This window comes from Monodelphis domestica, chromosome 3 (assembly GCF_027887165.1).
Source record: "Monodelphis domestica isolate mMonDom1 chromosome 3, mMonDom1.pri, whole genome shotgun sequence".
Taxonomy (NCBI): Eukaryota; Metazoa; Chordata; class Mammalia; order Didelphimorphia; family Didelphidae; genus Monodelphis; species Monodelphis domestica.
This window is the reverse complement of record NC_077229.1, coordinates 469,737,141-469,760,930: the sequence shown is the minus strand read 5'-3', so window position 1 is coordinate 469,760,930 and position 23,790 is coordinate 469,737,141. Positions and strand designations below refer to the sequence as shown.

General features: G+C 34.0%; 1 protein-coding gene across 1 annotated transcript in view; it reads right to left on the bottom strand.

The window, feature by feature from the left end:
* Positions 1-23,790, bottom strand: part of ADGRV1 (adhesion G protein-coupled receptor V1) — a 778,411-nt gene that overhangs the window by 629,525 nt on the left and 125,096 nt on the right. Inside the window, exons 23-29 of the mRNA XM_001366741.4 lie at positions 22,066-22,246; positions 19,225-19,427; positions 15,553-15,682; positions 11,620-11,700; positions 9,178-9,317; positions 6,986-7,595; positions 2,587-2,802 (exon numbers count right to left, since the gene is read on the bottom strand). Of these exons, the coding sequence (XP_001366778.3) occupies positions 2,587-2,802; positions 6,986-7,595; positions 9,178-9,317; positions 11,620-11,700; positions 15,553-15,682; positions 19,225-19,427; positions 22,066-22,246 (1,561 nt within the window). The remainder of the gene's footprint in view (positions 1-2,586; positions 2,803-6,985; positions 7,596-9,177; positions 9,318-11,619; positions 11,701-15,552; positions 15,683-19,224; positions 19,428-22,065; positions 22,247-23,790) is intronic.

Genomic DNA, 23,790 nt, shown 5'->3' with positions numbered 1-23,790 from the left:
AATTTATCACATTTTTTCATTTCATTTTAAAATTTGCAATGCTCTGTGCCCCAATGCATTTAAATATAATTAGCATCAAAGATTTATTTTTAAAATGAAAAAAATACACTCTATAGCAGGATCAACTGATATTAACCTATATTAACACAATTTAATTTCTCTTATATTTAGGATTTGTTTCTTGAATAGGTTTATGGATATTTGTTTTATCTTGATTATAAAGACTGTGGCCTTCTCTTTATAAACTTCCCAATTTTACAAAACAATGGATATAAAAATGTTTGACATTGTTATGTAAATTAAATGTACAATTATATATTGATATTAAAATTTTTAAGATTAAAATTATGATAAAATTTCAGAACTGGAAAGGACTTCAGTGGCTTTATAACATATACCTTTGTGTGAACATCTCCACTAGGGGCCAGGGGTGATGTTGGGGAAAGAGGCATCTTTTACCTCTTTGGGATAGTTCTAGTTACTACCAAGACCAAGCAGAACAATATGAACCCTACTTTGATTCGACAATACTTGAATGCTCAATCTAAAGATCTCCAATTTCTTCAACCAGTAAAGACATATCATAAAATCAAAGACTCTTCACCATTTTGATTATTCTCCTTTGGTCAACTTCAATTTCTCAATGTTTTAAAGTTGACACTTAAAACTGAATACAGTATCATAGATAAAGTATGAGAAGGACAGAATACCATAGATCTAAAATCTCCTTCTTTCCAGAAACCATCCTGAATAAATAGACAGCAATGATTTTACACACTCTTCACATGCACTATAAAGCATAATCAATGATTGATTCCAGACCAATAAACAGCCAGTTTTTCTGAAATGTGATTGATTTCAGTCTATAAGAGAATCTTGAATCAAATGAATATATGCACTCTAAACAAGTAATACAGGCAGGTAGAAATGAATGTAACCCTTTTTCAAAGCTGGAGCAAGAAGACTCCCTGCCTGGGACATCCCTCATACTCCTGTGGATTGGGCCAATGGCATAAAATCAAAAGGACTGTACTTGAACTTGGTCTCTAAGTAGTCATATGTACATATAAGTGCATATTATATATATATATATGAACATGAGCAAGTTATTCAACCTCTGAGCTTCAGTTTCCTTATTTGTAAAATGAGATCAATAAAACTTAAACCACCTACTTCATAAAGTTGTAAGAAAAATAATTTTTAACTGTATATAAATATATATGTTTGTGTGTGTGAATGGGTAGCAAAGTGTTTTTAAAATTATTGCATGATGTGGTGGCAGCAGTCTTAATTTTGTTATAATAGTAAAGACCAACAGGAAGACTAGCAGCAAAGGAGAATTGCTTCTAGGAATTTGGGGGCTGATTATCTTGGAATTTTATATGTGCAAAACAAGAGATACCCATCAATTGGGGAATGGCTGAACAAATTATGACATATGATTGTGATGGCACATCACTGCTCTGTAAGAAATGCTGAGCAGATTATTTTTTTAAAAAAACATGGAAAGCCTACATGAAATTATGAAGAGTATGAAGGATAACCAAGAAAACCTTATATACAGCAACAGAAATGTTGTTTGAAAAATGACTTGTATATGTCCAGAGAAAGAAGTGATAAATAGAAATAAGCAAGACATAGTTTTATATATACATATATATCTTTTTGTCAAATGATGCCTTCTTTAACAACTATCTAAATGTAACAAAAATATATTAAAATTTTGGAAAACATATACAAATGCCGTATGAGGATGAGACTGAAGGCCTTCTTTTGGTTAGCTTGGCTAATTCTCTACCAGTGTGTCCTGTTTCCTTTGTTGCTTTTTGTTTACCAGATTTTTTTTTAATTCATGGCAACATGTTTATCATTCAGTTTCAGACAGACAGACAGATGTATATGTATCTTTGAAAGTGACAAACCAAAAGTTTTCAATCCTTAAAACACACATTAGCAGGAATCTCATCAGGACACACAACAGCTTTAGACAAAAACCCCTTTCCAAGGCTGCAAGAGTATTGCTGGGAGGAGAGGCAGGCAACCTTTTGTTCGCTAAAATTACATTAGAAATGAAAAATCTGGCCTATGTGAATTAAAGAGCTAATGCAGACTGTTGTCTCTTCTACTGGTCTCTGCTTACTGATTTGAAGGATGAAAAAGCAGAGAGAGCAAGCCCATTGTCAAGCATTAGGATTCCAAGGATGGTAATTTTTTTCTGTTCTTCAGCAGTCATTTACACTTGAATCTCTCTTCAAGGACAAAGAGGACACAAAACTAATCCTAAGAATGTTTTATCTATTTTTAGATTTAAATACATGCACTTTTGATCATTATTTAAAATGCTTATGTTCATAAATGACTTTTCCAGTAATTCTCACTGAGTTTATGAACATTTATTGTCACAAAATGATGATATGAGATTCTTATTTTCAGCCACTGAATGTGCAAGACTACATTTTTCATTCCTTTAGTTGACTTTTCTGACTACTCTGTGTGTATTTGTATGGCTGCATTTATCAGAAGCAACTATATATTTCTACAGAAGTCTGTCACCACGTAAAGATTTTAGAATTTTTCTTTTCTCACCAGCTATTGCAGTTATTGGCACAGCTTTAAACTTCACAGAGACATCTGCAAAAACTCCTCCTGTTCTCGTCACATTGATAATTGGTCCAACGTGATTTTCTGCAACTCGAACAATTGGCGCTGAGAGTTGCAGAGTTCCAAAAGCATCATCATTGGCAAGAATAATTAAATGAGCAATGGTGTCTACCTTTGATCCTAGACGTGGAGAATTTGGAACTGAAAAGTCAGAAGAAAACAAAAGTTCAATGCAGCCTGTCAATTTAAGTCCTGCATTCCTTATGTGCTATTAATGACTGGAAATAATCACTGCAATATCCATGACAGGATAAAAATCATATAATATCATTTCTCAACTCATTCCTGCTTCAGCCCTCAACTGAGAGCTGAAAGAAGTACTTGTATCACTGATACCAAAACATGGCACAATCAGATATGTATTAAGTGCTTCCTATGTGCACAGCACAGTACTAACACTGGAACACATACAAAATTCAGATAAGATGAAGTCCTCTACCCTTAGTCTAGTAGGGAGGTAAGAAATCAAAACAGATTAGCTGAGGTAAACAGTTGTTTGTTTGTTTGTTTGTTTTTTTCTGGTCCTGAGATTCTATTGTTACAGCAAATTTTTAAGGAGAAAATTCTCTCTAAAAATGCTTATCATCAATATCTGTAATTATTGTCTTTAAAGAAATGTTATCTTAAAGGAAAGACCCCTTTGTGGGCCAGTTCAACTTGTAAAATCCTACTAAGAATAGTATTTTAAAATTCAAGAAATAAAATACATAATACTATAAAGGAAACCAATTCTTTTGATCTACAGTTATCCAAATAGTTTTAAAAAACAAGTTTATACAGCCCATGTTAAGAAATTGTCATAATGAGTTTATTGGGGCACAAAAAAATATTATTATTGATAAATAATAAGAGCTAACATTTATATAATAGTTTGGGATTTGTGAAGTATTTTTATATACCATATCATTTTGCCCTCTGAAGCAATTATTATTATTCCCATTTTATAGATGAGGAAATTGAAGCTGACAAAGGTCATGCCACTTGCCAGAGGCCAAGCAGTTAATATGTGTCAAATGCAAGATTTGAAATTCAGATGTTTTTAAATCTGACACTGGCTACCCCCTATGCCATCGTGTCTCTCACTATACAATTATATCATAATTTCATTAGATAGCTATAAAATAATATTCTTTAAGTTAGACTTCCATGCAAGCTAAATTATACTCTTTCTAGCTCCTTCCTTCTTCCTATCACTCCTTCTGTGACTGCAGGCTTTCATGGCCAGAATTAATCTTCCTTCTCTCCTTCATGTACACTTAATAAAGTTCCTTTTTTGAGGCCAAACTTATGGGCATTTCTTTCAGGAAATCTTTTTTGATGCTGGTTAATTTTGCTAAGATGGTTTTCTTCTGTTTTAAAAAATCTTTTGTTATATTAGATGACTCCATGAGTAGAAGAAAGAAACATAATGCAAAAAGAAAAGATAAAAATAAAATAAAGTTTAAAAATAAAAGAGATAAAAAATTAGAGTCCAGTTAAACTAACATATTTGAGACAAACTATATGTGTTTTAAATAAAATAGCAGTAATATAGAAATAGTGTATCTATTGTCTTGCTTCTTACCCATGTTTCCTCATTATGCCAAATATTCACTCTGTCTCATGAAAGTGCTCATCCTGCCCTACTTCCTGGACCAGATATAAAATCATTAGTCCTCCAGCTTGATTTCATTTATGAGCTCTGGTGATTAGCCAATGCTTTCATGGAAAATTTTTTAAAAGGCAGGGAGGCTGAAATGTTCCTGCACCTCTCCTTCCCCTGGACTCTTTCTGTTCTCAGGGGCCAGTATTACAAATTAGCACTACATTATTCTCTGGTTGTCTCAGAGACAATAATATTTGGCTTTTTTTGTTTTCTTTCCAGCTAAACATTCTCCTTAGGAGGCAGGGATTATGTCTTAAATTTGTAACATGGGTATGCTGGCACATTTCCCATAGAACAGTGCAAGAGTCTGTCTCTTACAACAGAATACTTGCTTTGGCCCCTTACTATGGGCCAGCCATCCTCAGCAATCTCTGACCGGTCCATTTGTCCCCATGACTGGGGGATGGGGGGTCACATCAAAAACTAGCCACATAGTTTGGTGGAACTTCCCCCATTAGGAGGCTATAAAAGCTGAGGAAGAGTTCTACTCTTGGTCTCTTTTAGGTAGCTTCGAGCTAGCAGAGTTCCAAAGATAGAAGGATGGAATATTTCTATTAATCTTATAACCCCCTGAGGATTCATAGAAAAAATGTTTCTCTTTCCTCTCTGGCAAATCATCTTTGATGCAATCTCTCCTTTCACTGGGATAGATGGACTAATCAGGGATTGCTGGGATGCCCATATCCTTTGGCAAAGTGCCCAGGTGCATGCCTAGATCTGTAATACTTTATACTCCAAATATATAATTTGCTAGTCATATTAGGCTTCTTGAGATTAGGAATTATATCTTATTAATTGCTATATCCCCTTGGCTTCTGCCTAGCACATGGCACACATTGATACTCAAAGAATGTTTAACTAAACTGAATATTAGGTGCTTAAATGAAGACTTGCTTACTTACTCCAGTCTGGTTAACTTCATATTGCCTGATATAATCTGAATCTTTTAACTTTTCTCTATGGAAATTTTCTAGGAAATTTTATTTTCTTTTTATGCTCAACATTTAGTCAACACTTAGTCATAAAGGTCATTATTTTTAGTCATCAAACTAAAAATAAAATAAAATCAGCCTAAAAATTAAACTTGAAAAATATTAACAATTAATGTTCCATATAGACTTTAAATGAACATCCTAGTGCAAACATCAACAACATGGAAATAGGTTTTGATCAAAGATACATGTAATACCCAGTGAATTTGCACTATGGGAAGGGTGGGGGGAGGGAAAGGAGAAGGAATATGATTCTTGTAACCAAGGAATAATGTTCTAAATTAATTAATTTAAAAAATTAATGTTCAGTTAAACTTATTAACTTCAAAAATACAAACATGAAAAAAGGGACACAAAAACAGATTTTTGTTCTTTTTTTGTAGAAAAATCCTTCTATGAGCATTCTCTTATTTACAAAATCCTTACTTATAAACAAACTATACTCAAAGTTACTGTAGAATCCCTCAAAATTCAGCTTCCCATACTCCCCAAAAAGAGTCATTCTCCAGGGGGAGGGCAAAGCATTAAAATGAGCAGTTGCCCATTTAATCCCAACTCCACAATTCTCTGGCCCTTCTCTTTTCCTTCTTTAGTCTTAGCCCTGACAATCAACTAAAGCTGTTTGGGAGAGGGAGGTACTTGCCAAGTCTACTAGACTGCTTAGTCCCTACTAGCAGAACCTCTTCCCCTCTCCTCCTAGATAGAAATCTTCACAATCAGTAGCCACTCTTCTGGACTGCGACAGGGGTCTCACCCCCAAGAAAGAGATGTGTTCTCCAGCTGCAATTCAGAATGTATTCTACTTTCTAACTATTAGCCCCATGAAGACAAGGAATTGTGTCTCATTTTCTTATACCTTGATCAGTATCTACCACTGTGTAATGTTCATAAAAGACACTTAATCGATATTTATAGAATGAATGACTGAAATAATATAATAAAGCCTCAAATACATTCTGTATAAAATAAGCATTTGGTGGCCTGGAACCTAAATATCATTTATAATAGTTTCAAAGGAAAAATGCATTTTGAGCTATAAATTGAAAATTGAACATTATCTATTAAAAAATGGGGGCTGTATTCACTACCAGTTTCATGAAAATTTTCTTCATTCCTATTTGTTTTGAACTTTTTATATTTTCATTTGAAAACACATCAAGGAGGAACTGAGGGGAAAATGGAAATATCTTATGAACTGATACAATGCAAAATGAACAGAACCAAAATAGAACATAAAAAGTTAAAAATTAAAAGATCAGTAAAAGGAAAAGATTATTTGAGTAATTGAAAAACCAGTAATCATCCAGAAAAAAAAGATAATAAAAACATGCCTGTCTCTGCTGGAGTAATGAGAAAATATGAGAGCAGGAAATTACATCAGATGCAGTCATTCCATTTGGTGTTTTTGTTTAATTGTATGTATGTATATATTATATATATATATATATGTGTGTGTGTGTGTGTGTGACATATATATATAAACATGTTCATTATTTATATATACATATATATTTGGATAGACTCAATCTGAAGGGGATTAGAAGGAAAGAAGGTTAGTTTTGGTGGGATTTTTGCCAAAAGAGAAATGTTATATAAAGACTAAAGGTATCAATATAACATATTTGAATTATTCTCAACTGCTAGAGGTGTACCACAGAGGATAAGTAAATTACAAATCTATACTTACTTGGTCTGTCCTGTACTTTTTCTATTAATGTAACATTGATCAGCTCAATAAACACAGATTCTGACCTTTCTGGTTCATCATCATCCAAAATGGGAATAATTACTATTGTCTCACTCATGTTAGCTCTAAAAGTGGCAAATCCAGAAACAGGTATATAGTCTTTTCCTCGAGTTGCTCTGGCTATATTAGATGGAAAAAAAGGTGGCTTTACTGTGTCATCCATTGTTGCATATGTAACCATGACTGTTCCCATAAGACCTTTTAATCGTATTATTGTGAGAGTAACATTCTGATTTGCTTCTTCAACTTTGATTGGTCTATTCTCCTCAGAAAAGATGAAGATTCCATATGGGTCATCACTAGCCAAGACTGTTAATGTAGCATTTGTATGGACTCCTAGGCATCCACTGGAAACATTTATGATTAAAATGGAAAATGCTTTATCTAGTTCAGGAATTTCATCAGGCAGTATTTCCACAGTTATATTGGCGCTCAACTGCCCTATCCCAAAAGTGACATTGCCAGAAGTGAAGGCAAGGTCTCCAGAAACATCAGAGGGAATGTTCCAATGCAAAGTTACTTGAGACAAAGCTCCATGGCTCCTTACAACCTAAAGAATATAAGAAAAAAGACCTCATATCAAAATATGCATCATAAACAGTTGCAAAATTCAAGAATCAAAGGTTTTTGTAATACCAGTACAATGGCAACAGAATAGTAAATGACTTCTCCAAGAAAATGCTTCTAGTTTCTAATTAAGTTAAAACTTGATATTGCTTTACTTTTTTTTTTAATCCTTACCTTCTGCCTTAGAATTGATACTAATTATTGGCTCCAAGGCAGAAGAGTGAAAAGGGCTAGGCAAATATGGTTAAATGACTTGCCCAGGTTCATACAGGCAGGAAGGATCTGGGGCCACATTTGAACCAAGGTCCTCCCAACTCCAGACCTAGCTACCCAGCTGCCCCTCCTGTTCTTCTATTATTCATTCATAAACTAAATATTGCTAACTCAAATTACATTTATAATTATTCATAGTAACTTTCTTGTTTTATTAGTAAATTTTATTATATTCTGAATTGAGCAAAAATGCAACAAAGGACATTTCCATGTATGAAATAAAGTGAAATAAAGAGATTCTTTGAGGAACTACAGATCTCTATTACATACAGTTAGCTTTTTAAAAATGTATATAATCAAGTCAATGTTTTTCAAAGATGTCCTGCTTGTCTGTTTCCTTCTGAACTTCTTTCTATTCTCTTCTATGAATTTTTAAATGCTTCAATGATATTCTGAAGCAATCATACTTTTAATATTTGTAGTATTATATAGCTGTACTTTATTTTGAACAACATATTCCTAAAAGAGATAGTTTTAAAGAAAATTCTTATAATTCAAACCATACATTCTCTGCCTTCAATTATAAAATTCCAAGTAAATTTCCATAAAAAGTGTATTTTTGTAAGTCATTCGTTAAAAGGAATATTTTTTTAGATAAATCAATGCTATTATGCAATAGAAAGCCCAAATACAAATATTTTACTGAAGCTTTAAGTAGGATAATAAAAATTGCATTCCCTTTGTTGAGCTATAAATATATGTAAAATAATAGCACATTTATATAGCACAGTAAGGTTTACAAAACACTTTCCCAGAAAGAGGATATTATAATGCCCATTTTACAGATGAGATACATGCTATAAAGAGATATTAGGCTAATTTTGTGGAATCACATAGCTATTAAATGTCACAGTCAAATTCATGTCTTCTGATTCTATAAACCCAACTGCCTTCTAGATCTCTTTCCGCTCTCAGTCCTTACATTTAGTTTATGGTTTTCTCTCTATCCTTTTCTTTGCTATGTACTACCATGATTTATTATGAGTGATCTTTCCTAATCAGATATATAAATAAAACAACCAACAACATGGGACAACAATTCAACTCCTCCTGTGTTACATCTTAATAGCATGGCTTTCTTCTTTAGTTTAAAGCTATGTGTATTTGCAGAAAAGCAGGACTCCTTTGTATTGGTAGGTAAGCATAAAAACTCCACAGTCCAATAGAGATGATTTTTCAATCATTCCTTTGGATGTACGGTGCTACATATTCTCTAGTATCACCATTAATGGAAACAAAGTTGAGAATCAAATATTTCTAAAATATTACAGAATAAAATGAAATTTACTTGCCTGTAACGTAACTGGGTTTTGTCCATCTTCAGGTTCAGTTCCACTGACATACAATGACTCTGGACTAAACTCAAATATCCCATGAGCATCATCTGAAGCCTCAATGGTTACGATAATCTGGGAGGCTATTCCTAAACTGGCTACATATACCAGTTTAAAAAAAAAGAAAGAAAGAAAAGCATAATGCTAACTAGCATTTTAGTAACAATGTTATAATTTTATTTCTATAAACTACTTTAAGCATATTCATTATAGTACCCGGATTGATCTTTACAAAATCTCTTTTGGTTAGGTAGTTCAAGTATCCCCATTTTATAGATAAGAAAACAGACTTAAAAAGATTAAGTGATTTGCTTAGGGTCACATAGCTAGTAAGAGGTAAAGGAACAATTTTTAAAATTTCACTTTATACATCTAGTTCTGAGCTTGTTTGTAAAGAAATACATGTTATTTTATTAAATTATTATTATTAAAACGTTATTTTCGAGCATTGATCTTACAAAAACAAAGCTACAAAGTGAGGAAATTGAAGGAATTAAGGGATCAGAAGAAGAAGTAGTTTACTGTGGGAACTGAGTGGACCATATTAACTCCATCTTAAACTCACTTCTGGAGCTAGTTCAGTTTCTTTTCTCTTTAATAAGTAGAGTCCTATTTCTGTCCTCTAAGAAAACTTTATTCAACTCTAGGATTTGGAAGAAAAACTTATTACATTGTTTGAAGCTAGGCCTGTATGACTGGAAAGCTAGACCACCTCTATCTACTGCTTAGAGACCCTTAACTGGGGACCAAGGTTAATCCTGACCAGACAAATGGTCATATCCAAAGACTGATGCAAGAAGTTTCCTCACAATTATACATTTCAAGAAACCTATAGGTTTCATCTCAAACTGGCCCTATATTGATCAATCAAGTATTGTTTCCATGTTTCTTTGATTAAGTAAAAACTCTTTGGAGGAAAGGGATACTCTTTTTCTGAATTCAAGGAATTGCACCTGTTTGCTCTTCTCCTCTTAACTTGAAAAATCCCTAATCTTTTCTCCTAATACAAGTCAGATTACCTAATGTTGTATTGTTTCCTTTTAATGAATTGATCTTACTTGATTAACTGTTTTCAGTGCATAAATATCTGTTTCCACCTCTACTCAGGGTCCAGATCTAAACTAATTTAGGGGACTGGTCCCAATTTATTAGGCATTTGCCATGTAAGCTTAACAAATTGAAATGCTTGAAAGCTCAGATTTCTGTTTCCTCGGTCATTTCATTTTTCACCCACCACATGAAAATATAAAAATAAATAAATAAAATTTCATTTTGTCTTATTTTTTTACTCAATAAAAAGAAAATTGCTCAGCTAAGAGAATGTCAGAAAAGTTAGGCACAATCCATAATGACTATACTGAGAACGTGTGTAGAATGGACTCAAATTCTAAAGTAACGTCATCTCTTAATTTTTTTCCAATGCAAATGAATCACTTGTTGCCATCTTCACAATAATTATATCATACTACATGCATTATATTATGATTATATGCATTTTCTTTCACACTCCAAGTATTTCATGCCAAAATACCTATTGCTTCCCCAAAAAATTGTGCTTGATTTTTTAGTAGTCTTCAAGCAGTTAGGCAGTTAACTGGCAAAAATGAGAAAGTGATATAGTAAAGATGTTTCATGAAGGACTGCAAGAAGTTGGGAATATTAAGGAAAAAACATGACATGTTACTAGAATATACTCCATTGTATCAAAAAGGCCCTGGGCTATATGGAGTCAGCCAAGATGGTGTGTGAAAATACATTTGGGAAAAGGTATTTCTAAGAAATAGGAAGTTTTCTCTTTGAAAGAGGGGGTAGAATGAGGATTTTCTCTCATACAATGGGAAACATTTAGCTAGAAATCAGCTAATCAATAAGCATTTATTAAGTCCCTACTATATGCCAGGCACTATGCCTTATTCAAGAAAGAAATCAGAACCATTCTCTTAGGTACTATTTTTAAATTGCTTCAATTTTTAAAGAGTATTTTTAAGAGCAATGGTCAACTTAGCAATATATTCTCTCACCTATATTGACTATCAACGATAAATGAAAACCAATGTTTCTCGATGTAGAGAAATTATAACAGAATCCTTAAATTATAAAACATGTTCCCATTTTTATTCACCATTTCAGGGTATTACGGTCACACAAAATTATACAAATTTCAAAAATCATTTCATAAATGAAACTTCAGTTTAAAAGCCATATTTCTTATTCTGAGTCATTTGTAAACAAATATAAAATGGAATTGTGAAAATATTGAAAGAAATTATGTCAATTGTAAACATTTGTCATAAACCAATTAAAGTAAGACAGTAGATTTCAGAACAATAGTATCTGGAGGCAGAACTTTATGTAGAAAACTATAGTAATAAAGGGAAGAGGATAGACTGAGATGCTTACCACGCTTGTGGATAGTTGGAAGGAAGAATTCCTCGTCCCCATCACCACTCCCACTCCCATCAATCCTAAAGAGTTCAGCAGCTTCAAGAAGAGAGGCACAGAGTTGTGAAATTCACATATACACATTTACAGAATAGAGAAGAGATGGAAAGCATTTACAACATGTCCAGTCAAGAGAAGAAGATAGTATTATTCATGAAAAGCCCCCAAACTCTTCATTGAAAGAATGGTTTGATTTCAAAGAAAAAACAGAGCAGGTCATTTATAATCCAATAACAGAGAGTAGGGAAGTAGAGGTAGGGAAGTTGCTGCATAAATTTGTCTTCAGGTATGGGTGCCTGTGGCCAATTCTGCACAACTTTCTATTTAAAAAACCCAAATAATTTGCTTATTTATAGTAGGATCGAGAAAACACTAAACATGTTTAGTTCTTTTTAGAGAATTCCAAATAAGAATTACCCAGTCACAAGTAAAGAAAGGCACTCATTCAATTCCTTATATGCACAAATTTCATATTTTGCACATTACAGACTGGTGCATGTAGACCAGCACAAAGTGGAATAAGAGCTAGAGCTAGAAGATCCATGAGAGGACTAGAGTTACACTTGCTACTGCCAACTTGGCTTATCTCTCTAAAATTATCTTGTAAAGTGTGTGCAATGTATCAGGAGCTCCAAAATCTCCCAACTCTTCCACTGCTGCCTCAGTCACAGAATTACTCTCAATAGAAATGCCACCCCACATAAGGCCTCTTCCTCCAATTGGTGAGTTCCTCCCAAGATCCTCCAGCTAAAGAAGTCTCCATTCTGGCCTTTCTCCATTCTCACTTGTTCCTGACTCTCCAGACTCTTCCACTTTTTCTCTATGGGCAACCCCTGTCCTTGCTTTCCATTTCCCTTTTGTGTGTTATCTTCTCCCATCAGAACATAAACTCTAATTTGGAGACTCTTTTTTTCTTCTCACAGTGACTGACACATAGTAAGCACTTAATAAATGCTTTATTTAATCTAATCCAACCAAGGACATGCATGGCATGATAGTGGCAGGGGAAGAGATTAAGTGTGAGCAGGAGTATTTCAATCACTCAATGGCATAAAAACTTCCAGAACACGTTAATAATTTTTTGATGACACAAGATCCTAGATTTGAAGATGGAAGAGCCCTCACAGGCCATCCTAATCCAATTTTCTCATTTTACACTTGAGGAAGCTGAGGCTCAAGATGTTGAGTGACTTGCTCAAGATTACACAGGCAAGCATTAGAAGCAGGATTTGAGCCCTGGTCCTCTGATTTCAAAGTAAGAATTCTTTCCTCTCTACCACAAAGAGGCTATATAATCTATGGGTAACCTTTTCCTTCTTCCTACCCAGTACATTAGAAACCAGGAAAAGTAGCCTTTGCGTTCTGGAAATTATCTTTTTTTCTCTCAAGATTCCAAAAGGGGAAGTGGCTTGGCAGGCAATAATGATGTGGCTCTTTATTCCAAATTTTATCTGAAGCCAAGACAGGAAGAGGTGAACCCCAAGACACATTAGTCACCAAATACACTGAATTCTGATTATGCAATGGCCTGCAAGGTGTCAGAAAACAACTCTACAGACTAACCCATAACCCCAAAATTCCTTAACAACTACCTGGCCATAAGGTAGTCTACCCTATGTATACAATTTAAGCCACAGAGTTTATTTTCTTCAAATTCAATAATAAATGAATTGCCAAAGAAAAAAGTTTTGTTATTAGCCCCACTCACCCTTATTCTAAGCCTTAAACTCTTTTAAATTAAGTATTCATACTAAAAAAATGGTAAATAATGCATATCTGCCTAAAATGCTCATAAAGGGAATAAACAGGGTATTCTTACTATATGTTGCCATGTTTTAAATTCTTTAAAGCAAAGAGGTAGATAAATCAAAGTATCATTATTATAATTTTCTGGCTTTATTCTTTAAGTGTTTAAGTGCTTGGCAATATTAAAAGGAGATGATTTATCAAATACCATAGCAAATATTGGCCTTACAATCATGTGCATGTCTCCCCATCTTAGGACTGGCCTAAGTATAGAAAGACTCATCACCAGAAAAGTGACCAATGGGTGATGCTTTTTGTTTATTCAACCACAATCAACTCACACACACTAGCCACAAAGGCAGAGAGAGGTTGCAATTTGATCCAGTGGAGAATATATCTACAATGGTAAAATCCTGGATTCTTGAATTAAGCATCATAAGGTCACACCTTTAAATATCTTTTCTCTTTTAAATGAAAACTTTACAAGAAAAATAACCAAAGGAAATAAGTGATAAAAAAAAACCCTTGGAATATATATAAAGCTGTTCCTTTACATATTGCCTGTTAGAACCACAACTAGTCATTTTTGTGGCTGTGGTAAGTAACATTAAAAGCTTCCTAAAGATTTGAGGTGTGAGAATTAAACACTATCTGGTAGCTTCTTCTTTTAACTAATTATTCTTGCTAAGTAGGTGCTATACGTCACCACTTGTAGGCTCCTCGAGCAATTTCTTTCAGCATCCTCTAAATATTTGTTACTTGAAATAAAATCCCATTTGCCTTTATCTAGTTATGACTCTTAGGTCTTGCATACTGGCCTTCTGTCATTTATTTATTTACTGAACACAAAACCTTCAGAATGGGAGATTGGCAGTATCCATTCTCCTTGTTCTTAATTGTTGCTTTGCTATCCTTCCCTTCCAGCAGGACATCAGGAACACTGTGAGGAAATTCTCTTTGAGGAATGAGCATTCCCCCATGTTCCTGCCTTGTTCAGTCACAAACAAATGAACGTGTTTTTATCTTCCCAATATGCTACTTTCACTTGAAATGAAATTCAATTATAATATTAATTTTATTTATTGTCAAGGCAATTTTTCCACCATATATCTACTTTTCAGCAAAATCATAATTTCCCTACTTGAATATAAACAGGCATCTGAAGAGAGAGGCAAACAAAAGTTGCTACTTAATAGCATCTCTTAAGTGTCTATACGGATGTGTGCTGAGCTATTCCACAGATCATGCAAGGAGTTATTGTGAGTCACAATAAGATTCATTAAGGACTAACATTAGCCTGCAACAAGAAACTACTAGCGAATTGGGGCCCCTATTTGTGCATATTTCTAACCCTCTGGCCTACCAGGATGAATGACCAGGAAAATAAAGTGCTGGTTTGTAGCTGTGGGTTGAAAGCTAATGCTATGAATGACACCCAGACTCTGCTGTCTCTCAGTGCACTTATACTTTCATATTCTAGAAAGACATTTCTTTCAGGTTAGCTGGGACATAAAAAACCCCAGTGCCATAGCCAATGGACTCCTATTCTAGTATAATATACTCTATAAAGATTTTCAACCCAAAGCACCCTGTTTTCTCAGTACAAATATAAAAAGTCTGGCATCATAAATGATGGCTGATCCATTTATTAATATGTAACTATAACTTGTTTAATCGTTGTTTTTAAATCTAACCTTGGAATTTAGATAGCAAGATAGATGATTTTTAAGTAGCCAGATAAAAGGTTTCTTTAGATAGCAAGGTAAACCATATAATAGAAATCTGAATCCAAAATTCTTAAACCATTTTTCAATTAATCCAATGAATGAATTCATCAAAAACTTAAAATCTCTTACCGTCTGTCTTAGTGTGAATTCTAAGACAAGAAGAGTGGCAAAGGGCTAGGCAATTGGGATTAAGTGAATCAACCAGTCACACAGCTAGCATGTGTCTAAGGTCTAATTTGAACCCAGGTCCTCTTGATTCCAGGCCTGGGAGTCTAGAACTGACCAAAGACTCTTGAAAAAAATATGTAATGTTTAATTTAAATTATTAGTCACTTTAATGGGATCTATATATTGATTGCCTTTATATCCTGAGAACAAACCTTTATAAAAAAAAGAATTTTTGATGTATAATCCTTACCTCCTCCCTCTGAGTTAAACAACTCAACTTTAAAAGATTTCTCCAATTCAGGAATAGAATTATCCGTGATGTTAACAGTAATGTATTTGTATCTTTCCCCTGGCTGAAATTCTAAGATGCCTGAGGTATCCTGAAATAAAAATGTAAAAACAAAAAATACACATTTACCCTTTGGCCTATATTCATTCCTTTTATGATTTGGAGCAATGAGAATTTTTGATATTCCTATAGATGCTGCAACATAGGTACTTTAAGTATGAGAAATAAAATGGAACTCATAAGGATGACTAGAGTTCAGCACAAATTTTAAATGAGTGTCCGCTGACCAAGTTAGAGTGGGAGGATTTCCATTTTCCATGTTCTTTTATTTATCAGAAAGTATTCAAAGTCACAAAGGAATACTCAAAAGGATACTTCCATAAGTCACTAAATAATTAAAGTTATGGGTTGCAAGACATTCTCTTAACCAAGGATATCTAGAAATAAAGCATTTAGAATCACAGCTACTCAGCAGTCTGTCATACTTCTAATGACATTTTTATTATGCAATTTAAAAAATAATCTTTTGTTGGTAATCATTTCATGATGCCATTTACAAGGATATTCATTTACAGAAGAGGTTACTATACTTCTATAGTATGGATAAAATGGACAAAATAGGTATATGTGAGAAATCTCTGCTTTGAAGTCTTAATGATGCTACTTGAACTTGACCCTTTTTAAAGTTAAATTAATATATCTGAAAGAAATGTTCAATTGTTCACTTTAATATTAATAAACTCTCAGCTCACTCCACTTTGCATCTAATACTCTGCCTAGTTTCAACTGCATGAAACAAAATGACAACTGGGATCCCACTTTCCCCACCTCCTACCTCCTTTTGTGGGTTGTCTCCCCCACCATTAGACTGTAAGTTCTTTGAAGGAAGGAACTGTCTTTCTTTTAATTAATTGAATCCCCAATGCTTAGCACAGGGTCTGGCACATAGTGGGCACTTAATATATGTATATTGGATTGTAAATAACAAAGTAATAGATTATTTGAGGAGCAAATATTCAGGTTATTATTCCTTTTCTCCTAGAATCAAGTTTTAAAACATAAAAATAATTCAAGTTTAAGAAAATGAGATTTTAAAATTAATGGTCTTAAAAGTCAGTTAGGTGGCACATTATTAATGTATTACACATGGATACATATGAATAAGTGACTTGAAATCACTTAAATAGTTCATGATCAGATTCGTAATAACTCAAAATGTTTCCTGAGAATCAACATGAAAGGTTAGGCAACATTTTTTCATTTTGCATTTCTTTTTTTGAAAAGGCAATAGTATAACAAAGAAAATGCTGCATATTGACTAAAAAAAAAAACTAACATTACTATGTTGTAGTTTATTTCTAATTATTTTATTAAATACCTCCCAAACAGATTTTAATCTGGCTTGGGACACACTCAGGAGTTTTGCTAGCCACTTACAACTCGTGTGCTCTGATGTAGTGGGAAAAAATAATGGAGTAGTCCTCTAGATGGAAGAGTAAAAAGAAGCAGGAAAACCCAAGTGTCACTATTCCTCTGAGGATTAAAAGAAAAAAGAACTCCTGACTAAGAAATGACCAAGAAATATGAGGAAAAGGTATAGTAAGTTGATTTTTCCATCTGAAGTCTGAATCAATTGAAAATCAGAAGGCAATGGACACTAAGGAAGGAATGTAGTCAGAAAGCCATAGAAGGCATCAGCAAACAGATCAGGAGTCAGTAAAGTTAGTTTGCAGCCCTTTAGGGGAGAGAGGAGAGAGGAGAGAGGGAGATAGGAGAGTCAAACACTCAACAACATGCAGCTAATTATGCCTGGGTCTACAGCTATGTCACTCTGACCCAAAACTTGGATTTCTACAAAAACTCAGAAGCCTACAGGGTAAGATAGTGGAAAAATTCACCTGCTGTATGCCTCTCCTTTTTCCCCTTAATAAGAACCCCTGAAAGCAGATTTTGTTTTGGTTTTGTACCCTCAGTGCTGGCCTAATTCCTAGTTCCTAGGACATGCTTAATAAATGTTCTTTCAATCAATTTATCTATACATGAATGAATAAATACACACGTAAAATTATATAGGAGGAACTATGTTCTTTGGCTGCAAAGTTCCATAGAACTTCTGAGTTGTCAATATCATGGGGGTGGAGGGAGAAGCAAGAAGCTAGACAGCAGAGCATCAGGCCTGGAGCTGAGAGGAGCTGGCTTCAAATGTGACCTCAGACACTTCCCTGCTGTGTGACCTTGGATAAGTCACTTAACCTTGTTTGCCCAACCCTTGCCCTTCTGTCTTAGAGTTGCTACTAAGACAAAAAGTAAAGTTTAAAAATAAATAAATAAATAAATTACCTCTGGGGAAAAGTTTAAATGGCCAACAAAATGTAACAAGCAGGGTTATCAATGACTTTTGAGAAAGAAAGAGAAAATGCAAAAAAAATTAAAGGCCATTAATATTATTTGATACTTATTACAAGATTTTTGTAGGTCTTCCTATCAATACTAATGAGAATAGTATAGGAAATGATAACCAGTTGATTGATGAACTAGAATAATGCATATTATATTCTAGGTATTCTCCTAATCACTAAGAACAAAACACAAAATAGTCCCTGTCCTCCAGAAGTTTACCTTTGATTGGGAGAAACAATAACATGTAAATAAATAGAGATAGCCAAGAAATACTGACTCTGGTTGCGCAACATTGTAAAATCAATATATTGGCTGGTTTAGCTGTTTCCCTCCTCCCACTCCAGTTTCTTTATTAAAAAAGTAAAAATTTTAGGTAGAAGCAGGAGAAGGAAATATTGGAAACATAAGATGTCAAAACTAAAAGGAATAATAATTGCTTTTAAAGAAGAAATAACAAAAATTTAAGTATAAAATGTGTAAAAAAAGTAAAATTAATAGGTCAGAAAGACTGACCATATTAAAGGAGAAATAATTACAAGAAACCAATGAAAAGTACAAAGTTCTAGATTTACCAAAAATTAATATAAAATCATTATATGTATGTTAATGCTGCAGACTTTTGTGGCAGTAACAAATTATTAATATGTATGCTATAGAAACACCTTTTATGACTGAATCACAGTAACTTAAATGAGAATATATATGCAAGTATTTTTATAAATATAAAATGTACTCTGTCTTTATAATGTGGTTGTTATAATTCTGGCTCTGCTCACTTCACTCTGCATCAGTTCATATGAGTGTTCCCAGCTACCAATGATGAAGTACTATTTTAAGTATGATTTTATTATTTAATTTTATTATTGAAAGTATTATTTAATTATTATCAAATTATTTAAAGTAATATTTTATACACTGATATACAAAAGCATTTTTAAACCCTTACCTTCCTTCTTAGAGTCAATACTTTGTATTGGTTCTAAGGCAAAAGAGCAGTAAGGGCTTGGTAATGGGGGTCAAGTGACTTGCCCAGGGTCACAAAGCTAGGAAGTGTCTGAGGCCACATTTGAACATAGGATTCCCATCTCTAGGCCTGGCTCTCAATCTACTGAGCCACCCAGCTGGCTCCTAATAAAAAGCATTTTAAACTATCTCCACCCATTCTCCCCAAATAAAATAAAAGCAAGAAGGCTGAGGGTGCTTTGTATTCTGTTTACATTACCTTCTACTTACCTGATAATCATCAGGACTAAATGCTGTCAATGAAATGGTTCTATATTCCACCATCACTCTTCCCAGAAGACCCTGTGCACGAACTACCAACAATTTAACTTCTCCATCTTCCTCCTTTACAGTCACATGTGGAATACTAGCAGCAGGCAAAGTCATCTTATCATCAGGTCGAGGAGGCATTTCCACAGAGAACTGGAGTAAGCCTAACAAATATAAAAATACCATCATTTATATCCTCACAAATGTCTTCTTAGATAGACTTTGTTATTCATTTTAAATGAACATCTGTGTTTTTATCCCTTATATGGATGAAAGTATTTGAAGCTTAGAGGCAGGAGGGTCCTGAGTTGAAATCTGGTCTCAGACATTTCCCAGCTGTGTGACCCTGAACAAGTCACTTGACCCCCATTACCAAGCTCTTACCATGCTTCTGCCTTAGAACCAATGCACAATCTTGATTCTAAGATGGAAGGTAAGGGGGGAGGGAGGGAGGGAAGGAGGGAGGAAGGGAGGATGGAAGGGAGAGAAGAAGGAGAAAGAGGAGGAGGAAGAAGAAGAGGAAGAGGAGAAGGAGGAGAAGGAGAAGGAGAAGAAGGAGGAGAAGGAGAAGGAGAAGGAGGAGGAGAAGGAGAAGGAGAAGGAGAAGGAGAAGGAGAAGGAGAAGGAGAAGGAGGAGGAGGAGGAGGAGGAGAAGGAGGAGAAGGAGGAGAAGGAGAAGGAGAAGGAGAAGGAGAAGGAGAAGGAGAAGGAGAAGGAGAAGGAGAAGGAGAAGGAGGAGGAGGAGGAGGAGGAGGAGGAGGAGGAGAAGGAGGAGAAGAAGGAGGAAGGAGGGAGGAAAAATATGATGCAGCAAGGTGAGGCAGTGGATGGAGCACTGTATCAGGTATCAGGAAGATCCACTTCAAATCCTTCTGACACTAGTTATGTGACTGAGCAAGCCCCTTAACCTCTTCTAGTCTCAGTTACCCTATCTCATACAAATAGGACTAAACCTGTTTTACTTGGCAGAACCAAGAGCAAAAAATAAAAGTTTCAAAGATTTTAATGCAGCCCTGATATAAAATTCCTAACAAGAAAAACTATTTGCCAGTGGAATGGGCTACATCAGGAAATAAAGTCTCTAAGCAAAAGCTATACAATGAATAGACCTAGTCAGATATGTTGTAGGCAGAGGTATGTTGGAGCCACCTCAAACTGGCTTGGAGAACCAATTGGCAAATTTTCAATGTGGGCATTTATATCTTGGAAATCAACAAGCTACAAAAGAGGGCTTTTGATTTATCATTTTGTTAATTGTCTAGGCTTAAGAAAGTGTTGGAAGAGATGTTTTTATATATATATATAAGTAACATATACAATTACTATGCAATATGAATAATAAGATATCTTCCATATATATATATATATACATATATATATATATATGAGAGAGAGAGAGAGATTAAATTTTAAAATGTGTCATGCCTACATTTGTTTTTTCTGGAGAGGACCAGGCTGGTCCTCAAACAACAGAAATACTTTTCTACTTTCATAGGATCTGCTGGAGCTTACTCTCTCAGTATAGTTTTCAATGACCCAGGATTATTTCACATCATGATGACACATTGGTAAAGGATGTCAAATTTTTTTCAGTTTAAGTAACATATACAATTACTATGCAATATGAATAATAAGATGAGATATCTTCCATATGTATTACTTAGAATATGAGCTCCTGGAGAGCAGGGGGTGTCATTGTTCTTTTTACATCTCTAGCACTTAGTACAGTGTTTTGCACAAAGTGCTTGACTCATTCATTCATTCCTTCTGTAATCTTTTCCACAAATAGCAATATCTAATTAAATCAAATTTGAATCAATTTAAAAACAAGAATTCTAAATTTAAGTCAAACTGAGGTATGCTGAATTTTACAACCACAATCATCATCTGATTATCTAAAATCAAATCCAAAAAATTCAGGTAATCAGAGTATTTGGAATTTGGTTTTGGCTCTTATTTTATGAGAGGTGGCAACACTGTTTCAAAGGCCTTGTTATAGAAGACTTGGGAGACAGAAGACCATCCAGCCAAATCTTGGTTACTTGGTTCCCAAGCACAAAATGGTCTAATATTAGAATTGGAACCTTAGAAATCATCTAACACAACATTATTTGACATATGAATGAACTTAGGCTTAAAGAGTTTGTGGGTACTGTTTGATCAAAGAACTGAATTTAAAGATCTTAACTCTTAATCCAGTGCCAATTTCACTAAACTAGGATATTCCCCACCCCACTGCCTGATTCCCATCTTCCCTCTTGCATTGCTATCCATGACCAGGCTAACATAGAGGAATGACACAGGAAGTTTCTCCAGTTCCTGAAAAGCTATAAATAATTTTTTTGTAAAAAGTGAGAAAGGGAGAGACTCCTTGGGTCCCTAAAAAAAACCTTCACTTTTAGCTCCTGCTGGAACTACACATCTGTTCAGGCTACATACAAAGGAGGCGATAGGAAACTGAACAGGGATAGAAAGGAAAGTGGTATCTGTAGATAATCTAGATTTTTTAAAATTTTGTAAAGCTTTTCACAAAATTAATTTGTAACTACAATTAATTACAATTTCACATAAAGTCCTATTTGTTCATATGTTTAGATGCATATCAAATATTTATATAACTCAGGAATGTAGTTTTAGAGTTAGTTGTTCACACAAAAAAATAGCATTCAAATTAGAAGCTTAAATGTTGAGTGTTTATATCAGAACTTTTCCTTCTGTCAATTACTAGAATTTCATTTTCCTCATTTGATAAATCTGAAGAGCAAATGAGAGACAAATGGTGATTTCTGACTAAGATGTTACCATATGGATGGTCACTGGCTTTGATGGTGATATCTGTTGTTTCCTTTTCAACATCTATGCTTGCTCCACTAGTTGGAGTTGAACCTATTTTCCCATCTCCAGGAATCGCAGAGACCAGAGTGACCCGGAAATACTCATTAAGCTCTGGGATATCATCATCAATGACATAGAGATTCAAGACCTAGAATTATAAAAAGTCAGAGATGTTAGGTTAAGAAACATCGAGATTATTCCCCAAAGAAAAAGTAGTATCTTTAAACAATACTTAATTCTTTTAATTATTTATAATCATGAATATTTCCTAACTCCAAATATTTGTATTCAGTGTTTAAATATGTGTGCAATGCTGGTCACCTAATTAAATTTCTCAAATAATTGCATGGAGGTAAAGTATAATCTGTCCAAAATGTCAGATTGTTCAGAATGGGTGCTACTAGGTAGCACAGTGGAGAGAATGTGGGAGTTGGATTCAAAAACAGTAAATGCAAATCTTCCCTTAGATGCTTCATAGCCATGTCACTTAACTCATGTCTGCCTTAGTTTTCTCAACTTTAAAACATGGATAATAAATGCTCCTACCTCACAGCAATGTTGTGAGCATCAATTGAGAACATATTTGTAAAACACTTTGAAAACCTTATGGCACTATGTAAATGTAACTATGTAAAAACACTATGTAAATTCTCCTTATTATTGGTATTGTCATCATCACTATTATTATTATAGGTTACAAATCTAGAAACTGTAAAATAGTTTTCTTAAAGGCAAAAACCTGTAAAGAATGAGAGCAGGTCCAAAAAAAGACATGAGTATGAAGGTGCTAAGGCAAAAACCACAGTTTTATGTTTCTGAGGGAGTATCAGAGCTTGCCATGAATCAGGCAAAAAAGTTCAAGAACATGTTACTAGAACTGTATTAAAACCTTTTAATAGGAAAAACTTTAAAGTTACAAAATATTTTGAAAATTTTATGTTATTCTGAATATACATTTTATAAATGTTTAAGTCACCTCCCTATAAAAATGAGTTATAAGTTTATGCATGATAGTACAAAAATGAATTATTTAAAGGAATTGAAAAATCCTTGTCAGTTTCTGTAGGTAGTTTTCTTCAAGTTTTAATGTATTATTTTATGTAAATCTCAGCATTTACATGTTCATGAACCTGGTGTGTGATTAAAAAGGACCACAGGTGGCTAAAATGTTATGTTGGACTATGCTGATGTTTTTAGTTGGGAGGATCTTTTAAGGTGCTTTACTTGAGTAAAAAAGAGTAGTGAGAGGGACAGATTAATTTTAAAATGGGATAACTAAAGTATTTGTTATGGCAAAATAATGGTGAACCCTGGGTTATTTGTATGAAATAAAGAATTATTTAATTTGAATTTGGGGATTATTCCTTTCAATGATCCATCTGTTAACTCTCAGGCTTGCTTTTCTTATCTGTAAAATGAGTATCACAATACATGTCATACTTACCTTATGGAATTATTATGATGATGAAATAACATAACATGTTTTGAAAACCTTAAGTTGCAATAATGGAGTAAAATTCAGTTCTTTTTATTATTTATTACATTGGCTAATTTTCCCTAGAACAAACTGCTTGTAATCCATGGAAATTGTTCATTGTTCAAATTGGGTCACTTTGAATCCTGGTCCATATGACCACATTTGTCGGTCACATTTCAACAATGTGAAAACTCTATAAATTATGTCACCTATAG